General features: G+C 27.8%; 2 protein-coding genes and 1 non-coding gene across 5 annotated transcripts in view; 2 read left to right on the top strand and 1 right to left on the bottom strand.

Annotated features, from left to right (window-relative positions):
* Positions 1 to 5,318, top strand: part of LOC111623472 (WD repeat and FYVE domain-containing protein 2-like) — a 68,670-nt gene extending 63,352 nt beyond the window's left edge. For both annotated transcript variants that reach the window (XM_023366057.1, XM_023366056.1), the window contains 2 exons: positions 339 to 447; positions 4,314 to 5,318. In XM_023366057.1, coding sequence (XP_023221825.1) covers positions 339 to 447; positions 4,314 to 4,364 — 160 coding nt within the window. In that variant the 3' untranslated portion in view covers positions 4,365 to 5,318. The remainder of the gene's footprint in view (positions 1 to 338; positions 448 to 4,313) is intronic.
* Positions 5,319 to 8,968: 3,650 nt separating this feature from the next.
* On the bottom strand, positions 8,969 to 20,352 carry LOC111623489. Of its 2 annotated transcripts, none has more exons than XM_023366086.1 (8): positions 20,308 to 20,352; positions 14,945 to 15,101; positions 14,071 to 14,196; positions 13,250 to 13,384; positions 10,344 to 10,537; positions 9,502 to 9,603; positions 9,260 to 9,433; positions 8,969 to 9,196 (listed from the first exon to the last, which is right to left on the bottom strand). In XM_023366086.1, the coding sequence occupies exons 2-8, from the start codon at positions 15,099 to 15,101 to the stop codon at positions 9,065 to 9,067; spliced, it is 1,020 nt and encodes a 339-aa protein (XP_023221854.1). In that variant the 5' UTR covers positions 20,308 to 20,352; the 3' UTR covers positions 8,969 to 9,064. The 2 variants fall into 2 exon arrangements, with proteins under 2 accessions (XP_023221854.1, XP_023221853.1); XM_023366085.1 differs by lacking the exon at positions 20,308 to 20,352 and adding an exon at positions 17,364 to 17,514.
* Trnaf-gaa lies at positions 18,281 to 18,353 on the top strand. The gene has a single exon. It is a non-coding gene; the product is annotated as a tRNA-Phe (tRNA).
* Positions 20,353 to 21,869: the final 1,517 nt, after the last annotated feature.

Raw genomic sequence — 21,869 nt, 5'->3', positions numbered from 1 at the left:
ATGTTTAATCTAAAGTGCACCCTACTTCCAGAGATAGTAAAACCTGAAAAACAGTGAATCTTATATACAAGTAAATATGGCAAATAAAAAACATGTTTATATTCTGTATTTACTCCAAAATAAAGCATAGGTTAGTTAGATATTACATTAATTGTTGTAAAGCCTCATCCATGTCTTGCTTGCACTTTACAACTTCATTGTTGTAAAACTTGACTCTGCTGTTTGGCTATATTATCAATTTCTGATCTATTAAATGAATATTGAAAGTTAAATATATTATATTTGATTCATAATAATATATTTATATTTTAGTAATTTAATATATTTACCAATTTTAGTCGAACTTCTTTGGCTTCCTTTCATGATAGTCGACATAGTATCGTTGATATGGATTTAGATGAAACACGTTGTCATCTTCTAACAGTTGGTACAGATAAAGTTATAAAGGTAGGATTATATGTAAAATTTTTAATATAATAATCAGAAATTATACTATTTAAGTATCAATTATAGTTTCATCACTTAAGCAGTTTGTTCGTATTTGTATTTATTTTGAAGTTTTGGTATTTTACTAATTGTAGATATAAAAATATTTGATTACTTTTAAGGAATATGTAAAGGTATGAATTCTGTGTATTTTATTGATATAAATTAATTTAAATTCAAATGTTAAAGCCAAATGATTGGCAAATTATATCAGGCTATATTACTACAACCATTATTATTAATTAAATGCTAAGTAATTTGGCACTAGAGACAGGCGATAGATGCCATCACTTGCTAAATTTAATAATTATAATTAATATACTGTATATAATATATATTAATAATTAATTATAATTATTAAATTTAGCAAGTGATGACATCTAACACCTGCCTCTAGTGCCAAATTACTTAGCATTTGATTAATAATGATGATAGTAGTAGTAGTAATATAGCCTGATATAATTTGGCAATTGTTTGGCTGTAATATATAACTATTGGGTTTGGATGTTTTTATTTGTTTAAATTCAAATAATTTTAATGTTCTTAAACCAATCATAATTTTGTTTTCTGAATTATAAGATACTTATAACAGGATATTTTAATTTAAATTTGTAATTTCTTCTGTATATGAAACGATAGATTTAAAATATTAGTTATCATTAATGTAATGCATTTTTACTTAATATTTAATAATATCCTTTGTTTCAACTAAATTTAGTGAAATAATCATGTGATTTTTTTCTCATAAATTAATGAATTATTTTGATCATTTATGTTAAAATTTTAACATTAATTAATTAATGAAAAATAATTAAAACTTTAGACTGATTTATTTTGTATTGTTTAAGCGTTTTGTATAACACACAATGGAATCTGTACAGGTATAATAATTTACATACAAACACTGTCATAAATCTTTCAATGATTTGTTTTATACATTTTTATCAAATTATAATTTAAAGTTTATATGTAATGTCAAATTAATTAGTTAATACTAAAGTTGTACAGTTAGAATTTTAAAAATCTACAAATATTTAAGGTGTTGCAAATGTTATTTTTATAGTCAGTTTTCAAATTCAAAATTTTCAGATAAAAAATATTTTTAATAATTTTTAAATTACAAAACAACCTAGCTTAGTTTAAGAAAGTCTACATTAAATGCTTTCTAGGATATTTCTCCTCATCAGAATCTTTTTACAAAAATTTTAATTAAGATTTTAATATACAGAGTGTTTCCTTCAAATGTACCTAATTTTGTGGATTAATTTTGGGAAAAGAAATGTGAGTATAGTACTGTTGACAATAGTAATAGAAAGTGCATCTGAAAACAATTAGTTACTACATTAATCAGTACATCAGCATGCTGCGTACACCCTAACATAGCTGGCATGTTAGAAATCACACTACTAATGACATCTACAATTCTTGTAAGCAGGGAGCATTTCTGGCACTTTTGTAGCATACATATGATCCTTGACATGTCTACAAATAAAAAAATTTAGAGATGATGTCAGATGATTGGGAGGACCAAGAAATGGGACCCCAGCAATATAGACTGTGCAGCAATGGAGGTCCAGATTACCCCCATGTGGTAGCAGTGGTGCTTTCAAGCACATGCACATGAAACTTGGAGTATTGACCATCATTTTTCAACACATTTTATTTACCTGTCTGAACAAATAGATGCAACAATATCCTTCAATTAATCATCAAGCAATGTTAGTTGACACATTAATTGGGATGGATATCAATACCTTGGTCAACACTGTCATTCACTGCAAATCTATGGACAAACCTCCACAGAGAACCAGAGAAAAGATCAATATTCGATAGGTGACGCCATCAACTGGGTGATGGCAAATAGACAATGGTCAACTGGGCTTCCACTAACTGGGTGCCAGGCATCCGGGTGACAAAATAAGAGATCAATAATAGACAAAAACAAAATTTTTATTGTTTTATTTATTAAAATAACCATTCTTTTCTATTGATCTACTTCCCAGTAAATTTCAAAGACGTTTTTTAAGAAATGAGTTAAACAAGTTAAAAGATTAATTTTGTAATTAACAAACATATTTATACATATTACATATTTTTATTTATTTGTTTTTATAAGTAAATGGAAAAGTCTCGAAGGACAGTTGATATCTGCCCCCAAAATTAACAAATATAGGTATATAAAACAAACAACAATTACATAAAATTAAAAATGTATTACATTAAATTCAATACACATTAAAACAAAAAGTATAAAAGTTTTTTGAAAGAATTTGTTTTCGAAGAACTGCTTTTTTTGATGTGCTTTGTTAACTGCTTCTGACATACAATAATTAATGATGCTACGGTATGTTGTTCCAAAACATTTCCTTTTCCTAAGTTGGAAATAGCTTGTAACTCATAGTCCATAACTCATAACGCATGCATCATAAGTCTTATAAATATTCATATATATTTTACCAATATTTATTAAAAAATAATAATAAATAAATAAATAAATAACACAAAATTGTATGCTTGTTAAGTGTGCAAAAATTTTTAAGTTTCTGTCACCCAGTTGTGTACCCCCTTCAATAGATACCCTTGGGTCTCCTCCCACTGGTAAATGATAGATTTGGATGGAGTCAAGTGTACAACTTAGGAATAGAAAGGGATCTTAGTGAAAGAACCTTAGATATGGCACTTTGTCAAAATTCTTGACTGGTGAAGAACCTTGTGTCCTTGAGACATGGGCTTTTGTTAACATGGCCCTTTCAATTAATTGTCCTGATTGGTTTGACACCCTCACTTTCTAAGTTACAGCTGTTGCTAAGTACTGCTAGGTGTAATGCAATCTTCACTTAGGTTGCAGAAGAGGTCAATATCAACATTTAATCTGATCCCATCAGAGATATTTGATCTTAGGACTTACATTCTTACATTGCTTACATTTGCTTTGCATTTTTTCATACAGAAAAATATTTCTATCTTCTTTCTTGTTTTTCATTCTAAAATATTTTAACATGAATTTTAGTAAGAGATCAGAACCTTACATATTATCTGTCAAGTATCTTAAGCCATTGTGTTCAAATTCAGCATTATTCATTGATTCATTTATAGTATATGTGAAAAAACAACTACTATTCAATTTGTTGTTGATATATCTTTAGTTTTTTTTTTCTTATCCTGGTTTATGGTCATCTCATTCCTCTCTGATCAATTATGCATCTGAAGAACTTTAATGTCTAACATTCTTTGTATATTTTTCTGTTAATGTAACTATAGTAATTTGAAAATGTAGATAGCATGAAGACACAAAAACCGACACACAAAAATATGAAAGTTTTTTTTTTACTTTTACTAAAATTTTTTTACACTGGAAAATAAGTAAAAAATTTTTACTTTTCTTAATATAATTAATGGTGTGTTATTATATATAAGATATTATATATATATATTTAAGCAATAATAACACTTATGTATACAGGTATACATATGTAATGTTATAATAAATAAATTTATTGAGATTTTAAGTAGTTAAATATATTAATTACAGTATAAGAATTTACCTCTACTAGTATATATATAGGCATATTGCCATCTATTGATTTAGAATGTAACTTTAAATTTACTTACTATTTGTTGAAATATCAAAATTAAATATTTTAAATGTAACTAAAATAAATTAATGTACTTTTATTTATTATTATCATAATCACTGTTGTTATATTGTATATTAAATATTTAATATTAAAGAATTAACTATTTTATTTTCATGTACTATAATGAGCTATATGTAAGTTTAAAGATTTTTCTTTTTATAATTTTAATGTAGACTTTTTCTTTTGTAGCTTTGGGATGTTAGTTCTTTACTACAACCAGTTTCTCCATCTCAAGCGTGACATTCTCTAGTTTCCTCTGAAATATATACAAATTTCTAAATGTTGTATTATCTATTAACCACAGTGCAGCTGCTAATCAGAAATAGTATGCTGTCAGGAAAATTTATTTCTTCTATAGTCAAATTCAAAAGTCAACTCTTTCCATTTTTAAATTTGACAACTAAAATTTTAATAGCTAATGAAAAAAATCATAATTTGCATATGTTTGGTGTGTCAATATAAAAATTATAACACAACTGATTTATAAATATTTAAACAGTATGGAGAAATTAATTTTTATATTTGTTTATTTTTATTTTATATTCCAAAATATTATGCAAGCTATATTGCATGTATGACTTTTTTAAGATGAAACAATTTGCAAGATACAAGAACTATGTCCTCTGTATTAATTATTCTACTACTAAAACATTTGACTTCAAAGTGCTCAGAAAACTGCCTAGAAGACTGTGTGCTGAAAATTAATCATGAATTTCTAAAAAAATTATTTTATTGTAACAAATATTCGGAATTTATGAAGATGGTGGTTCGTTGCTATAGAAAGATATAAGTTTAGACAGATGTAGTCCCTCAAAAGCGAAGATAAACTAACAGGTGAATAATTACAAGTCACAAGTCAGTTTGTTCATTGAAAGCAAATTGATTGTTTCCAATTTTCTGCAATTAAAAGAATTATAAACCACAGAATAGTTTTTGAAATGCCTTTAATTATAATACGGTCGAATATATTTAAAGATATATGTTGATAAACTTCTAGATTAGATATTGGGGCCAAGATGGAGGGACATTCCCACCAAGTAAATACAATGCAAATTGGTGTCCTATGATACATACATGTTTCGTATTTTAATGGCTCAAAGTCATAAAAACAAGCAAAAGAAAGTAAAAAAAATTAAGGACATATCAGTTCAAAAAAAAAGGAAAATAAGTATTTCTCTTTATGATTAGAATTAGTGAAACTTGAGCTATGTGTATTGTGTGCCTCAGCAAAAGCACATAGATGAAAAAATTTTTGAAAATGTAAATGTGAAGTGATTCTTAAAAGTATTATTGCACTATTTGAAGAATTCAGTAAGATATATTATCCGATCATACAATAAATAACTAAATGATCTTATTATAGAAAAATTACTTTCAAAACAAGTTTTTTAATTACATTTGTTTGCATTTTTAAAATTAGTATGTTATTACAGTTCGTAAATATTTAAGAAAAGAGAAATTATATGTAGCCTAATAAGTTTTTAACAATGTCATTTGAAGCTTGTAAAATCTCAAAATTACTGATAATTTGTAGATAGATATACTTTTTTACAATTTCAGTAATGTTTAAATTTTCACTGTGAATTACAATTATAATTTTTATGTCTTGTTCTAGTAATGTTGATTAAATTTGATTGGAATTTTATTTTTAAATTGTGCTGATATCAATTCTGTATTGACACAAATAAAACAATGTTTGTTTATATTTAAATTTCTTTTTCTTTATTTTAGAATATATTGACACATTATCACTGTTTAATGTACTCTATTAACACTATAATTTGATTAACAATCTTGAATACATCTTGATCAAAGAATCTGTAGATTACATACAAAAAAATCTTAAAAATTTTATAACAATTTTGAGTGAGAAATATATTCAATGTGTTTTTGAGAAGAGAATATATATGCTTTTCACTCTAATTTCAGTTTGCATTTGTAGAGAGACAACCCAAAAGTAAATAGACACCACAAATGTTGGCAAATGCATGAGGCAATATTAATTTCCAAAAAATACATTGCCATATTGGAGAAGGGTTGCCTTCCAATATTCTCCAGTGGTCTGATGGACAAAACATTCACTCTGTTCATGGACAATGGAGCTACTTGTCACATCCAAAAAGACCTGAAATTGGCTGGCAATGTGCCAATAGCTATTCGGACTTCAATAGCTAATATTGAAAGATTGATCGCGGGCCACATAAATTCATTAGACGGGTCGTATGTTGACCATGCCTGGTCTAGATGCTAATTCAATGTATTTTTACCTCGTTGTATTGCCAATATGAGGAGATTTTGCTGTATATAGTAATATTGATTTGTCCATTACTGTGTATCGATATTGTAGACAAAAAATTACGTAGTAGACAAAATTTCAGTTGTAAAGTATATCAGCCAGATTTTTAATAAACTTGTAAAAAAAATATCTGTTGGTAAATCTAAAATATAAATGTAAAGTTTTCGTTTTCTTTACAGTTTACACAACAAATCCAAGACTCAATAGAGAAAACAAGTTCATAGAGAAAACTAAAAACTACTACTGTAGATCAAAACTAAACTAAATGAAAATTTACATCGAAAAAATAAATACAAAAAATAATTTAAAATTAATTAATTAATTTTNTTCGCATAACACGGCACTTTTTCTGAACGTAACTATCGCGTTATATGAGGGATACCTACACAGTAAAAGCTCGATATTATGGACAGCCGTTGTTGGACCAGCCAAAATTATAGGAAAACTCATTCGCTGTAACGGACCCCCGAATCCCGCTACTATGGACTATTTTTCAGGTCCCGTGGACAAGTCATTCCGTTATTATAGACTTTTTAATCGCCGTTTTTATTCCGTCGCAATTGTCGTTTTATTTACTTTATTTGCAAAATTAATTAATTAATTAATTTTGCAAATAAAGTAAATAAAACGACAATTGCGACGGAATAAAAACGGCGATTAAAAAGTCTATAATAACGGAATGACTTGTCCACGGGACCTGAAAAATAGTCCATAGTAGCGGGATTCGGGGGTCCGTTACAGCGAATGAGTTTTCCTATAATTTTGGCTGGTCCAACAACGGCTGTCCATAATATCGAGCTTTTACTGTGTAGGTATCCCTCATATAACGCGATAGTTACGTTCAGAAAAAGTGCCGTGTTATGCGAATTCATGCTATACGAAACAAAGGACTTGTGCAAAACATAGGGTTAGGTTCCAGAAATTAGCGAAAGTATAATATTGTTTTTGTTACTAAGAGAAATATGTTTATTAAAGCAATCGATAATTTATTTCCAATCAATAATTAACTAACAATCACAATTAAAAGTACTGTATTACATGTCAATATTAATTTTAGTTAAACTAGGGAGTTTTCTTTTTACAAAGTATAGTAGCGTTTTTGTCAATCTTGATCAGATATATCAGCAACATATTTTTATTTTTATCATAAAAAATTTACATGGATGACGAAATAAAAGTATGTTATTAATCGAAAAATTTGTTCTCGCCGGTTACGTTTGTTCACTCGAGTACCGGGCGACTTTTTTTCCGAATTTGTGTTAGAGTACCGAGATACCGCTGTATTTCGTTCGTCATTTTTACGAATGAAGTAATCATTCGTAGGTAAGTAATTCATACGGTTAAAAAAAGTTTAATCTTCATATTTAGTAAAGTTTATTTAATCTAAAAAAAGAAAACAAAGTGACAGTCTTAGGGACTAAAGTCTGAAAGTAACGACGATGACTCCTGGTTGATAGGAAAGTTAGTGCAATTTTTTCTATTCTTGTCCTATCAGTTTTCATTAAAGTAAACCTGACGAAAAGCACAAAATAATTTGAAAATTTCGATACTCTAAAATCCGTGGGCAATTTTGACACGACTTGCGCGCTTACTCGAAGAAAAAAATGATCGAATAACGAAGTTTACACTTAAAAAATCAAGGCATACCGTATTAATTATTTAATGAACGTTTAACGTAAAAATGTATGGATTGTGTGTTGTATTGTAATAGAAAACTACAGTATTTACTGTAATTGACTATTTTATTTCGCTCTTTTAACACTCACAGGGCGGAAAGTTTTTAAAAAAATTTATTACGGTACAATATGAAAACTACTTTTTTTAATGTAATTTATGGTGTAAAATGTCGTAAATGTAATTATCAAGGTATGCCTTATAATTATTAATTATTTAATGATAATTGTATGGTTTACCTTAATGATTACATTTACACCATAAATTATATGTTTCCCAACTATGCCCCATATGATACGTTTCATGTGTAGAAGTATCCTTTCGTACGTTACTTTTGGACAATCCCGTGTTGAATTGAAGTTATGAATGAAATATAAAAATCATTGACATTAGTATGATTATATTACAGTAACTATTAAACTAATTAAAATATTCATCTATCCAGCATATCAATTCCCTTTAAACATATTTGCAGTTATTGAGTGTAATCATAATTAAAAAATTACTTTTGATATTTGATCAATTTTTCTTCTGTAATGTGTAGTAATGACAGCTTACATATGTATGGAAATTATTAATTCAGTGTACAGTCACCAATATATTAAAGTTGATATTAAAAAAACTTTATTTTATGAAAATAAATACTGTCTGTAGATGCATCATTTTTCCGTATATTAATTAAAAGAAATTCAAAACATTTGTTAGACTTTTATGATGAATTAATCGACAACCTTTATATATTTTTATCTAAAATTATTTTCTTGCTGAAATTTTTATGAATTTAATTATATTAAACTAAGATTTTTTAAAGTAAACTAAACTTTATTTCAGAATTTGAACTAAATTGATTAAAGCAATGAATATTTATTTTCTAATATTTCGAATTTGTTTAAATTTCGTTTTGACAGATTTTATAATTACAAACAATTTCAGTTAAATTCAATGAAATTTTAACTGTTTTCAATTAAAACTAAGATTTTCCAAATTTTGTTGCCTTGTGTTTGCTAGCGTTTTCAGTTTTCGATACGTGTGTGAACGGGTAACGAAAATGTATGGTAACTTCACCACTGTCTTTTAGATGCCAAGAATTTCTTGCACGGACCTGAAAATAATTTCCAAAATTATATTCGTGAATACATCTCTTAATATTTATTTTTAAACTTACCCAACAATTTATAGAAAAATTTCTTCCAACTTCCAGATTTTTAATCTGTATCATTACCATAGGAGCTAAATATATGCTGCTGTTAAAGAATTTCTGTGGGAAGAAATGAATCGAGAATCCTTTACTAGGATAAATGGTCGTATTTAATTTCATTTGGTTGCTTTCGTTGGTAATCTGAAAATTTTTTAAATGTATTATCTCATAATTTTATGTGAATTTATAGAATTGAAAAATTTTCTTACCCTCTGATGACATCCTATCGGTATATATGAAGGATCGTATTGATGTGCCCATGTTTTGCTAACATGCTTAAATTGGAAAGGTTCTGGATACCAATTTTCTGTCTGAAAATGCATCCGTATTATGTATGTTAAATCTCAAAATCAATTTCGCAATCTACCTACAGTCTACTTTTTAGTTTAAAAAGCCAAAAATGTATTGGCAAAAAATTTAGTACTAACCTATGATCGAGAAATCAGATTTTTTAAATACTATATATTGGCCAAGAACGCAAATATATTTACACAATGTAATTCTATCAAAAAATTCATTTACAGGAGTCTTTACAATATGGGCCTCACCAGTGGTCAAGCGGTTCCGTTCCTTGAACACTGGGAGTTCGGTCGTGGGTTCGCGCCTCGCCAAGACGGGCTGGTCACGTGTTTTCCGAATTTTCTCTACGTCTGTAACGCCTGAATAGGGGCCAGTTACCCATAAAAAGACCGCCCGGAAGCATACCCCTAGGCAGATCGCCCAGTGTTGCGTTGACTTAACTAAACAAACAAACCTTACATTATGAAACTGTTCACAATAAGCAACACAGGAAGTGTTATAAACATTGAAAACACCCACATCACTGTCAGCTTGGATGAGACAATTTTTTATAGAAAGAGATTGTCTTAATTTTTCGTATCAAAACGAACAGCCATTTCCTTTATTGGGTTATTAAGGCCAAATAATTACAATGTAAATTGGCAGGAGGCGGCTTCCAGGCTGCCATCTCTCGTTGAATATAATTATAAATAAGTAAATTTTAATTATCGGGTTGTATTTATTATATACAAATTTTTCGTGATGAACTTACATCTTCGAGCCTCAATAAAACGCAAGGGTTATAGAAACCATTTAACGATTTAAAACCATAATTATTCTTCTTATTGCAGTCTTCCAATATCCAATTGGGATCGAAATAACAAGGCGTATTAGGATTGTTTGGATTTTCTAACCAACACATAGTATAATGATGAGGTGGATAATCTTTCGTTTTCTCCGTGTAATCTAATGCGAATAAACAAAAAATATATATTCATTATTTTAGTGGGATTCGGAGTATAAGCAGTTTTCTTACTTCTTTCTTGATTCGTAAACCAAAAAATTTTTGGTACAATATTCTGTTCCGAATTTTAATTGTCTGGACTCACAGTAACTAAATTAAATACGCAAGTATTTGTAACGTTATTTATTCACACTGTAGTACATGTATTTCAAATTAAAATATTTTAGCAATTCCTCTTTAATATAACATCAAAAAATTGATACAATACTTTTTAAAAAGCTTAAACAGATACAAATAAAATTCGGATTATTACAATCTATTTAAACTTTTTAAAAAGTATTGTATTGTAAAAGTTATAAAGAGGAATCACTAAAATCTAGTAATTTGAAATGCATATATATTATAGTGTCAATAAATAATATTACAAATACAGTGAATTCTCGATCTATCGCTCCGGTATCAATCTTTTCCCGCATTTATCGGTTGTTTTCTCCAGTCCCAAATAAGGACCCATATATATATATATATATATATATATATACATATGTATATATANACTTGTAAATATATATATATGTATATATATGTATATATATATATATGGGTCCTTATTTGGGACTGGAGAAAACAACCGATAAATGCGGGAAAAGATTGATACCGGAGCGATAGATCGAGAATTCACTGTATTTGTAATATTATTTATTGACACTATAATATATATGCATTTCAAATTACTAGATTTTAGTGATTCCTCTTTATAACTTATATGGGCCCTTATTTGGGACTGGAGAATATTATATACTGTATATATAATGTTAATTTTTCCCGTATTCTTCGTTCCCGCAATGTTCGTTCTGTATTTTAACTGAAAGAAAAATGTTATCCCGCATAAATCGTTTTACTCACAATAGAGAGTGCTAAATTGAAACAGTGATTTTCGTGTACTAAAAATAAAAGTACGTCAAATTTAACAGTTCAACCTTTGACTACAGCTAATCAGTTTTTATTGAGATTTTTGCCTACTTTTTTGTCTACTGCTTTACAAAATACTGTACTTTATTGGCAACAACATTGGTAAAAAGCCTGACAACATTGGTAAAAATTAGCACTTTGTCTCAGAGTACATAGTACTGTACGTAGTATCGTACATAGTATGGCGCCCGAAATAATCGAACATATACGAAATAATATCGTACATATGGCGCCCGATTATTTCGGGCGCCATACTATGTACGATATTTCATAAATATGCCTTACTCTGAAAGCAACTGTTAATTTTTGAAAAAACCAATTCACAATCATTATTTTTATACCTATGACCTTTTCATTCATATTTCGTGTCTTTTTCGCCGCTAGAGAGCTACTAAATTTTCGGAAGTTTTTATTTTTAGATTGGCTACTACCGAGATTGGCTATATTCGCGACTATAAAGCGCACCTTTGTCATACTCTTGGAGACTACTATACTTGGAGACTACTAACTACTATACTTTTAGACTTACTGATAAAATGCTCAAATTGATGTGAAAAGAAAATTTGTGCAAATAAACACGTTCTATTGAAATGCCATTATGCTTCTACTTGTACACACAATGTAATAAAACGTATTAATGTAGAAATTACAGAGTAGTTTCCATCTAGTAAACTGTCTATAACAAAAACTTTTTTGGCATAGGGAGTCGCGATCACTCGAGGAGTGGACTAAAAATTTTAGACGGTCGCAAAAATTTGGAAACTAAGGTTTATGCATATGAAATAAGTACGGCATATAAAGGAATATATTACATATTTGTTAATATTTGGTATGTTGAAATTGTATGAAAAAACGTAAATTTTAGCTTATGCCCATTCAGAGGTTTGTTTTGCATCATTTATTATAAGGGAAAGTCGTGAAAACTTTATTGTAAAATGGGGTCTAAAAACTTTTTTGTTCTAAGAAGGATTGCAGATAAAAAGTTTACGAGATTCTGACATAGGGAGAACCTTGTTAATTAATATTTCTACGGATAAATGGCATAAGTACAAAGGATCTAGATGGATGTACGATAATTTTAAGTGAAATACGATAATTTCAAGGGTTTTCCCTTGAAATTATCTCGATTATTTTATCCTTAAGTTTGGCAAGCCTGCGTTGTCTTGAGGGTAGGGGAGATCATGTTTGGACAAGTCAGAAAAATTAGAACCCTTTTCCGTAAGAGAATCAACACATTGTCAGTGACAAAAATTTTTCATTTTCAACACTTCTACGGTATCATCTTCAAGTGCAAGAAAAGAGTCAATACATTAAGTATTCTTACCAAAAGAAAATAGAACAAATTTCAGTATTCTTAACAATTTTTTAAAATGTAGAATAAACGATATGATGGCTTTCTGTAATACTAAACGAACGTCCGTGTGTTTGCTCCATAACGTTTAGTATTACAGAAAGCCATCATATAAGATTATCGAATATACTTTTCATACGAGATAAACAATAAAAATATCGACGCCATAAATTTCCCGTATCAATCGTTTCCCCCCAAGTCCCGCCAAAAACAATAGATCAACAATCCACTGTACTTGTGTAGTTAATTTGGTTACTGCGAGTCCAGATAATTGAAATTCGGAACAGAATATTGTACCAAAAATTTTTTTTGGTCTACGAATCAAGAAAGAAGTAAGAGAATTATATATATATATTTCGGTCAATTAAAATCCAAAGAAGTTTTGTCTTACTTTCGAATATTTCGTCTAAACTAGGAATGATTTTTGTGTTTACATATTCCACACTTGGATTTATTACGTAGACACCCGGTATTCTGTCGTCGTCTTCTAGCAGCTCCGGTAAATTAGGATAAACACGTAAGTATCCTGTAATAAAGTGGATAATCTATTTTCGTTATTTGGTAATTAAAATAATTTTTATTTACCGTGTTTTGCTGTAGAATAGTCTACAGCAAAACAGCAAGAGATGCATCGAATTATTCATTTGGGTATATTCATTCTGAAGTTTTAGATTGTTAAATTAGGATTTTTGCTGTACTGTAATATACTATTTTAATTGGTGGGTTATTTTATTGTTAATGTGGAGGTGACTTATTTTTCTCATTAGACATCGCCATGTATCGTTTATATATAGAATAAAGAAGATAATTAGAGCCCGAGCTGGATCTCAAGGACTGCAACGCGATTTTGAGGGTCAAACTTTAAAAAAGTACATTTTATATGCTGTAAAATATAGTTATTTTACATACTAAATGCAAGGAGATAAAATCTCTGGTATAAATCTTCTGTATACGAAAGATAACATTTTTTTAATGCATTTGTTCTCAAACAAAATGATAGGAAAATGAAGTGACAAATTTATTTCTGAAATGTCGACGAAGATTAGAATAATCCTTTAATCCGTTGATTCTCTAGAATTGAGGATTTCAAAGATTAAGTAACGTCACACTTCACAAACAATGTTATCTTTTTAGGTTACGTTAATTTCTTTTTATAAGTTAATTCTATATTTTATTATATCAGAGTATGAAAAAACGTATTAAATAAATTACCTTTTTGTATAAGTAAAGGGCCATCAAAATACATTTGAGTCGGTGCAGGGATAAATATTCGATAATACAAATGTAACATCGCAAAAAATACTAAGCAACACAAGCAGATAAATACACCCATACACCCTGTAATAATAAATTTATAGTTATTAAAATAAATCAGAATAATTTTATTAATAATAATGTTTTAGTGCTTTAAATGAGAGGCCGTCTATTAACTATGTGTATGGTTTAAGGGGAGAGGTAGAGGCATTGTCTATGTGGACATTTTTAATGGTATTAGTGGAGCACGAATTTGTTCTTATAACCCCATTTACTACTCATGCAAATAAACTATCAAAAAATATTTGTCGAACATTTTAAGGTCATTTCTTAAAAGTCTGAGGAGTTCATGAACTATTCAAGACGAAATTAAGAGTGAGTACTTGTTGTGTACCTTTGGCAAACCGCCAAAGGTACACAACAGGTGGGAAGGGGTCTAAATTGTCTCAAAAACTGTACACGTAATTAATGGACGGCATCTAAAGATCGAAACATCGTTTAAAATATTGAGTCTACAACGCTTTAATAACCTTAATATTTAAATTATATAGAATCATTCGTGATTGGCATAAATCTTTATGAATGATTTTACATTATCTTCACAGAATATCAAAGTAGATTCCTAATTAAAATACTAAATTCAGTTAGGATTGAAAATACTAATGTAACTGCAGACATAATTTATATTTAAGTTAGCATTTTCATATTTTGAAAGAAATAAACAAAACAAAACTTTGTATGATTTACGAGTTAATTTCAGAAAGTTTTATTGAAATAATTTATTTTTTATTTGTTTTAGAGATATTTGAATTTATGAAAATGTATTACTTACAGCCGCAAGAAAACGAGCAACCATCTTTTTTCTTTGGGGAAGTATTCTCTGTTACACGATTGAAACTGTTAACAGATATAGATTTAAGCTGTGGACTAGATGAGCTGGGCATCGAAGTTTTAATTTCTGCTAAATTAAAGCTGGCAGTTCGAGGCATCTACAATAAATAAAAGATATGTAAAATCCGACGCGTAGACAAAGGAATGCAGAAATTTTAGACGTAATATACGGATTTAAGTAATTTAATTACGCAAATTAATTCCACAAAGTTTAGTTATTAAGACACTCAATAAGCACGAATTACATATGGTTGCAATTTTTTTTTAATTCTGTCTATTTTTGGAAAGGTAAAGCTTAGCTTAGTCAGCAAATTTAATAAAACGCGTCTTTCGTTTGTGGATCTAAGACGTTGTGTTATGTATATACTGAGGAAAATACACGCAGTATTAATATATTTTCTTTTAGTAGACTATACCACAAATATTGATATTTAATTTATATATGTTCATTATTAACTGAGAAAAGCAATGATATCGAATTAGACTTTTAGTTCGATATAGTTTTAGCCATTGTTTTTTCTATGAATCTATTGAAAAAAGTATGTTTTCGCGAGAAGAATTTATAGATTAACTTTATGTATATCATCATATATACAGGTCTACAATTATTCTATCTCAAAGATAGAATTACTATATATATTTAATGCATACAGTAGTATACAGTAATGGATATTTTCGTATATATACAAAAATACGCATTTTAATCATATCGTACTGGAAAAAGATTAATTGAAAATAGAACTTCATTTATATAATTTATAAAGAATATATTAAATGTGAAATATTTAGATTAAAATATTTGATTTCTCTTAATTTGTAAATTAATTTTTAATATTTTCTCTATAAATTTCATGTTTTAATAGAAAATTTCCTTATCCACGATGATTTTTCATATTATTTAATGACATTTAAGCAATTCCAACGTGTAAATAAATTATTTATTTTACTGTTTTTATCTCTTTGGCGTCGAATTTAATGATCGCTATACAAAGGCTATTTACCTTTTTCTACTTTTATCGCCTAATTTCGCAAAATTATTGCTAAATATAACAATAATAAATTATATAAATGAATCTTTAAACTGTAAGTAAAAATAAATTTCAAGGGAACTTGACACAATGCCTTATGAAAGTAACCGGACTTTTCGAGTGATTCGTGATGACGAAAACATTAATTGTTTTTAAATTCGAAATATCAGCAAAATTTCACGAATATTTGAGAGTTTTATGCCTTTGTGAAATAGTCATTTTATTTAATGGCTTTAATCTTGTGTCATTTATTAAGTCATATGTAAAAATTCATTCAAATATTTCGATTTAATATTAATTACAATATTTTTTAACTTAAGAAATTTATTTAAAATCATTTAAATTATGTGATTATGTTAACCTCCAAATAATGTATTTATTTAATTTATTACACGAGAAAAGTTTTATATTTTGTATAACGTTTACGAAATATCGTATCAAATTTTATGGTAAAACATTGAAAAAATTCCAATTTTAAAGGAAAATCCTGAAATCTCAGTTTAATTTTATGAAAAACAATTTTTAGATTTAAAATTATGATGATTAAAGTTTACGATTTCTTATAAATTTTACATAAAATAGATCTAAATATTGTGTAGAAACAATTTCATGATGTTTAACAATGATGTGTAATAGGAAAAAAGTTTGTCTATCGCAACTTTGTATTATTTTCTCTTGATATAGCATATATAGCGTAAGTTTGTGAATATGATTGGAGCAATTATATAAAATACATGTAAAGCATAACTTTCGTCTTTTTTCTGTAATATAAAATTATATTAAATAAATTCGATATATGTAATTGGATAATAGACCAGTGGCGCATTATAGCTTCATAAGAGCCCATGCAAATTTTAATTAGGGAGCCCCATGTACAGTGTCGACTTCAAACATTTTTCTTCGGGGAGATTTTTGGAAGAAATCCCCCGGTATCCTCGTTCGTTTTTGATGCGACTTCCGGGTGGTTTTAATTAATTTACACTTTCTATTGTCTCTTTTACAAGTTTGTATTTAACTGCAATTAATCCTACATTAACTAAAGCAAAATAGATTATCCAAAGAAATAATATTTATGCTAGGAATTTTTGAATTAAACGCAATTTTTGCGATTTATATACATTTAAATACGTAGAACAATAACATTTAAATATATAAATCTGTGTTGTTTCCGTATTTAAATGCATTTAAATACGTAGAACAATAACATTTAAATATATAAATCTGTGTTGTTTCTTACATACCACCGATACAAATATTTTTAAAATAATAATTACATAAAAACTTTAATAAAAATACATTGCGATGTTTTTTTAGCATATAAACAGTACTTACCGTGAGTTATATGACGTCAAAAGTGAGGGAAGAAATGTCAGATAGTAAACTATCTTCTCATAACTTAATGCAAAATATTTTCTTATTATTTAACAAAGGATAACATTTAAAATACTCCACCGTAAATCAAGTTAATGAATAATATTCTACACGTTTGTTTTTATAGAAGATAACCAAAAGTGTTATGCGACATCTACTGGCGGAATTTTAAAAATTATCTTAAATTAGCGAATTTCACAATAAAGCAGGAACATAAATAATGTTCGTAAAAGCTGTACAGTACGTGTTAATGTTTCGATATAAGTTATGCCAGCTAGCGGTAGAATGAAAGAGAAATCGAAGCAAATACAAAAGACTGTCAGGCGTGGGATCGAACCCACGCCTGGAAGACAGGACTGCGACCTGAACGCAGAACCTCTCGGCCATCCTAACTTGCGTTAGCAATTTCTATAAATAATAATAATAATAATAATGCAATATGATTTAAAACATTTAGATTTTGTTAAGTAATTGTTTGTTAATTTATAATCGTGACAAAAATTTTTGCGACAAAAGCATGATTGTAACTATTATTTATAATACTTATTCTATAATATTTTATTTTGTATCGCCTCATTATTATGATTGATGACGGAATTCATAAACAAGGATAATGGATTAAGAGTTGGAAATTAACCAATTATCATTCAGTTTACTTTTAGTAGGTACAGTATTTGGTTAACGTCTTAATATATTCATTTATGAGACGTAATTTTAAAATGTATAAATGAATATCTATAATAAATTAAGTATATTATTACTTAAAATTAACTTTGTGAAATCTTCCATAAATCGAATTTCATAAATCAATAATAAATATGGAATTTCCAATTTGGGTAGCTTATTATATAAATGCTAAAATAAAAACTTATTACCGTGCCGGAATAGCTCAGTTGGGAGAGCGTTAGACTGAAGATCTAAAGGTCCCTGGTTCGATCCCGGGTTCCGGCAAGATTTTTTTTTTCTATTATTTTATGCACTTCTATTTCATACTTTCTCAAATGATAAATTTATTTTTATATTGCATTATCGTACTTTTTTACATTTCTAAAATTGCTAATAAATAAACTGATTAAGTATTTAACCTAAGTATTTCTGTATTTTTTAATGAAATTTATATAATTCTAATATATATATAAATATATAATATTTTTTAAATGATGATGTAAACAATTAATTTTAAACTATTTGTTAATATTAACTGTGACTTAGCTGCTGATTGTTTTATTTTTTTTATTTATCACCAGATGGCGACACATCCCATAACAAGTTTCGAGTCGGATTTTGGGACATTTATATTACTGTTTTTACGTTGAATATTTAACCTGTACCTGTTATTTTATATTCATTTTCAATGGAACAACAGTTATCTGTACAATATATACTATATATTAATAACGTTAACATAATACGAATAACTATAAATTAACAATATTATGTACGATAATAACATCTTAATTTTTTAATTTGAATATAAATAATTTTATTAAAAATAAAAAAAATTATGCAGTGGAATTTACATCGGAAATAAACTGCATGGAGATAAATATGTCACGATGACGAATTATTCAACGTTACCGAAAAAAAAAAAATAAAGTCGATTGATGCAGGTAATGCAGCAAAATGGAAAACTTGTATAAAATATTGGCAAATCGTATTTATATATCGAATAAAACGAGTGGAATCTGATAAAAGATTTTCGTCTTATGTAAATGTTTTTCAGTAAATATGTTTATAATAAACGAAACGAAAGGTAAACCATTTTGTTCCTTTAACAATTTACGTATTCTATACGTGTTTTCATTTTATTCGTTATTTTAGGCGATTAAAAATTTATAAAATGCAGAAAATTTTCCATCAACTTATATTTATATATATATAATATGTAAATATTTATTNATATATATATTCAGCAAATAAATATTTACTTATATTTTATTTTTTAAAGTAACATAAATAATTGTAAGATACCGGTATGTAATTTTTTTCAAAAGTTTTAAATAAGTTTTAAAGTTTATAAAAAAATATGTAATTTTAAATTTGTTTTTTTTGCAGACTGAATAAATAATCACAAACTGTAAGTTTATGTATACAGATATACTATGTGTCTAATCCTGACTTTCTCACATCTGCCTTGCAAAATATAATACTTTTTAAAACAATATTAGTTATATATATTAATTAAATAACTATAATAATTTAAAAATCTAATAAAGAATAATTAATGACGAGACAAAATAAAAATGCTTTTTATTTAAAAAAAAAGGAATTCTCTTTCTGGTGATTAAATTATATAGAAATTTAAAATAATGATTGCCATAATTTAAGAGATAAATAGGCCAATTCTACATTTACAAAGAAAAATATTTTTGAAATTACAGATGAGAATGACATATTTAAAATGAAAAGAACTTTCAGCTGATTACATTTCCATTCAAACAGACTTTCTTAGGGCATTTCTGATTCTTATTCGCTTAAGAAACAACATAATGCGTTCCTTTCTGTTTTTCTATTTTCGTCTTGATTTATTCGAAAAATTCAACATTTTAGTTATTTATTTTCATTAAAAATAAGTTGATGTATTCAAATAGAAAATTCTATACAACAAATGTTGGAAAAAATAAACTAACACTAACAATTTTTCTTTTCAATATTATTTTTTAGGCTAATCACTGGAATTTTATGATTTTGTTATTCAAAAGTTATTAATAAGAAACCAATTTTCATTACGATAATTTCGTAATTATCACATAATATTGAGACATTACTTAAGTATAATTTAATTATATTATTTTATAAATCGATACAAAGTTAACTAAATCGGTGTGCAATTATGTAAATAGATCTAACATTTGCTGATGTTTACAGATCGATACGAATTATAATAAATTTAAATGCTTATTACCTTTCCTAACAAATTCGAATTCTTACAAACACATCAGAATTGTGAATAATACAAAATACAATTAATAATTAGGGATTTTGGATATTGTTTTTATCAAAAAACTTTATAATTAATCTTGCGAGAATATTATTGGGCTGCAATTGGAAAAAAAATGTAGACCTATCAATTCCCACTGTCGTCCGTCCGTCCGTCTGTCTGTCTTCTCTTAGTCTCTAAAGCGGATTAGATAAAAGAAGAGATCAAATATGTAAACTTTAGGAGCAGGAGGCCCCGATTAACTATATACGAACCTCCGATGCAAACCGGAAGTCACGTTATTTCAATTCAAAAATGATCCCCCGAAAGTGTTAGATAAATGACCGGCACGACTCTATTGTTAAAGGAAAAGTATAATGCACAGGAGAAAGCCACTACTAATTTGAGGTGGAGAGCATATATTTTAAATTGTGGCCCGACATTGTGACGATGTCACAATAAATAATTGCTCGTTAATAACTAATTTCACTTCGAAATTATTAATAGCAAAATATTTAAAAAATTAATTTTGGCTTTTAAATTCAATTTGCAAATATTGATGTTAAAAACTAAAATACAGTAATGTCAATTAAAATATGATCATAATCAAAATATAAAAACACAAAATGTTAATATTGCGCAAAATCTTTGTTTAAATACACAATTAAGATAGACCTATCGTAGATTTATTAATGAAAGAAGTTATACAGTATATTAAAAAAATAATAATAATTTATGATGCAATAGAGGAAGAAATATTTAACAGAAAAAAAATATTAAAGAATTCGATATGTTAATGTTACAATTCTTATTTTACAGACGAACTAAATAGTAAAGTGCCGTTATAAAATCTTTGCATGAAAAATAAACTGTTAATCCTATACTAAGATAAATACTCTAATTCGTTTTATAGTTTCCATTAGCAATTTGCAAACTTGTTTTTTACATCTTCAGGAAAAAGTCACCGCGGTTATTTTTAATTATTAACTTATTAAACGCTTTTATTTAACTTGCTTTGTACCAGTCCTCAAATCAAAGTTCACCCACTTCTAATATTAAGATAGACTGAAACTTCGAGAACATACCTGACAATGCCTTTTAATGATGTTGTAGGACTCACCCCAAAATTCTACATTTGGTTGTGCTTATCACATAACCAAATGTAGAATCTAATCATGATGTACAGTACGTGTGTAAGTGCATTTCAGTGATGTATACGGTGGAGGTTGGGTTATTCCTCCCTCCATCTTCCATCGCCATGTCCACAAGCATAACCAATAAAAGCTTCTTTTTTTATTTAAATAGGGGAGACCGGGGCAACTTCGGCATGCTGGGCAAGTTTGTCAAGCGCTTTTTTTTAAAAACAAATTAAAAGGAGACTTTGGTTATAGGTTAGGCAGTTGAGTTTTATTGGTGGCGTGTTGAGTGTAGTGTTTTTATTGTTCTCCAACAAGCGTAGTTGAATTATCAAGCAAATTTTCATTTTCGTTCAATTCCATATAATATTTTTTTTCCATTTATATTGAATTGGCAGGTTTTGTTATAAT

Source organism: Centruroides sculpturatus, unplaced genomic scaffold, assembly GCF_000671375.1.
Source record: "Centruroides sculpturatus isolate CEXI.00-Female unplaced genomic scaffold, Cexi_2.0 scaffold115, whole genome shotgun sequence".
Classification (NCBI taxonomy): Eukaryota; Metazoa; Arthropoda; class Arachnida; order Scorpiones; family Buthidae; genus Centruroides; species Centruroides sculpturatus.
This window is presented reverse-complemented; position numbering and strand designations above follow the sequence as displayed.

What these genes read in the sequence shown, in the direction of transcription:
- LOC111623489 (XM_023366086.1), bottom strand. Translation starts at nt 15,101, where the DNA reads ATGCCTCGAACTGCCAGCTTTAATTTAGCAGAAATTAAAACTTCGATG. An exon ending in CCCTTTACTTATACAAAAAG is followed by an intron (nt 13,385 to 14,070) that starts GTAATTTATTTA and finishes ACTTTATTACAG; the next exon opens with GATACTTACGTGTTTATCCT. An exon ending in TTTTATTGAGGCTCGAAGAT is followed by an intron (nt 9,604 to 10,343) that starts GTAAGTTCATCA and finishes ATGCATTTTCAG; the next exon opens with ACAGAAAATTGGTATCCAGA.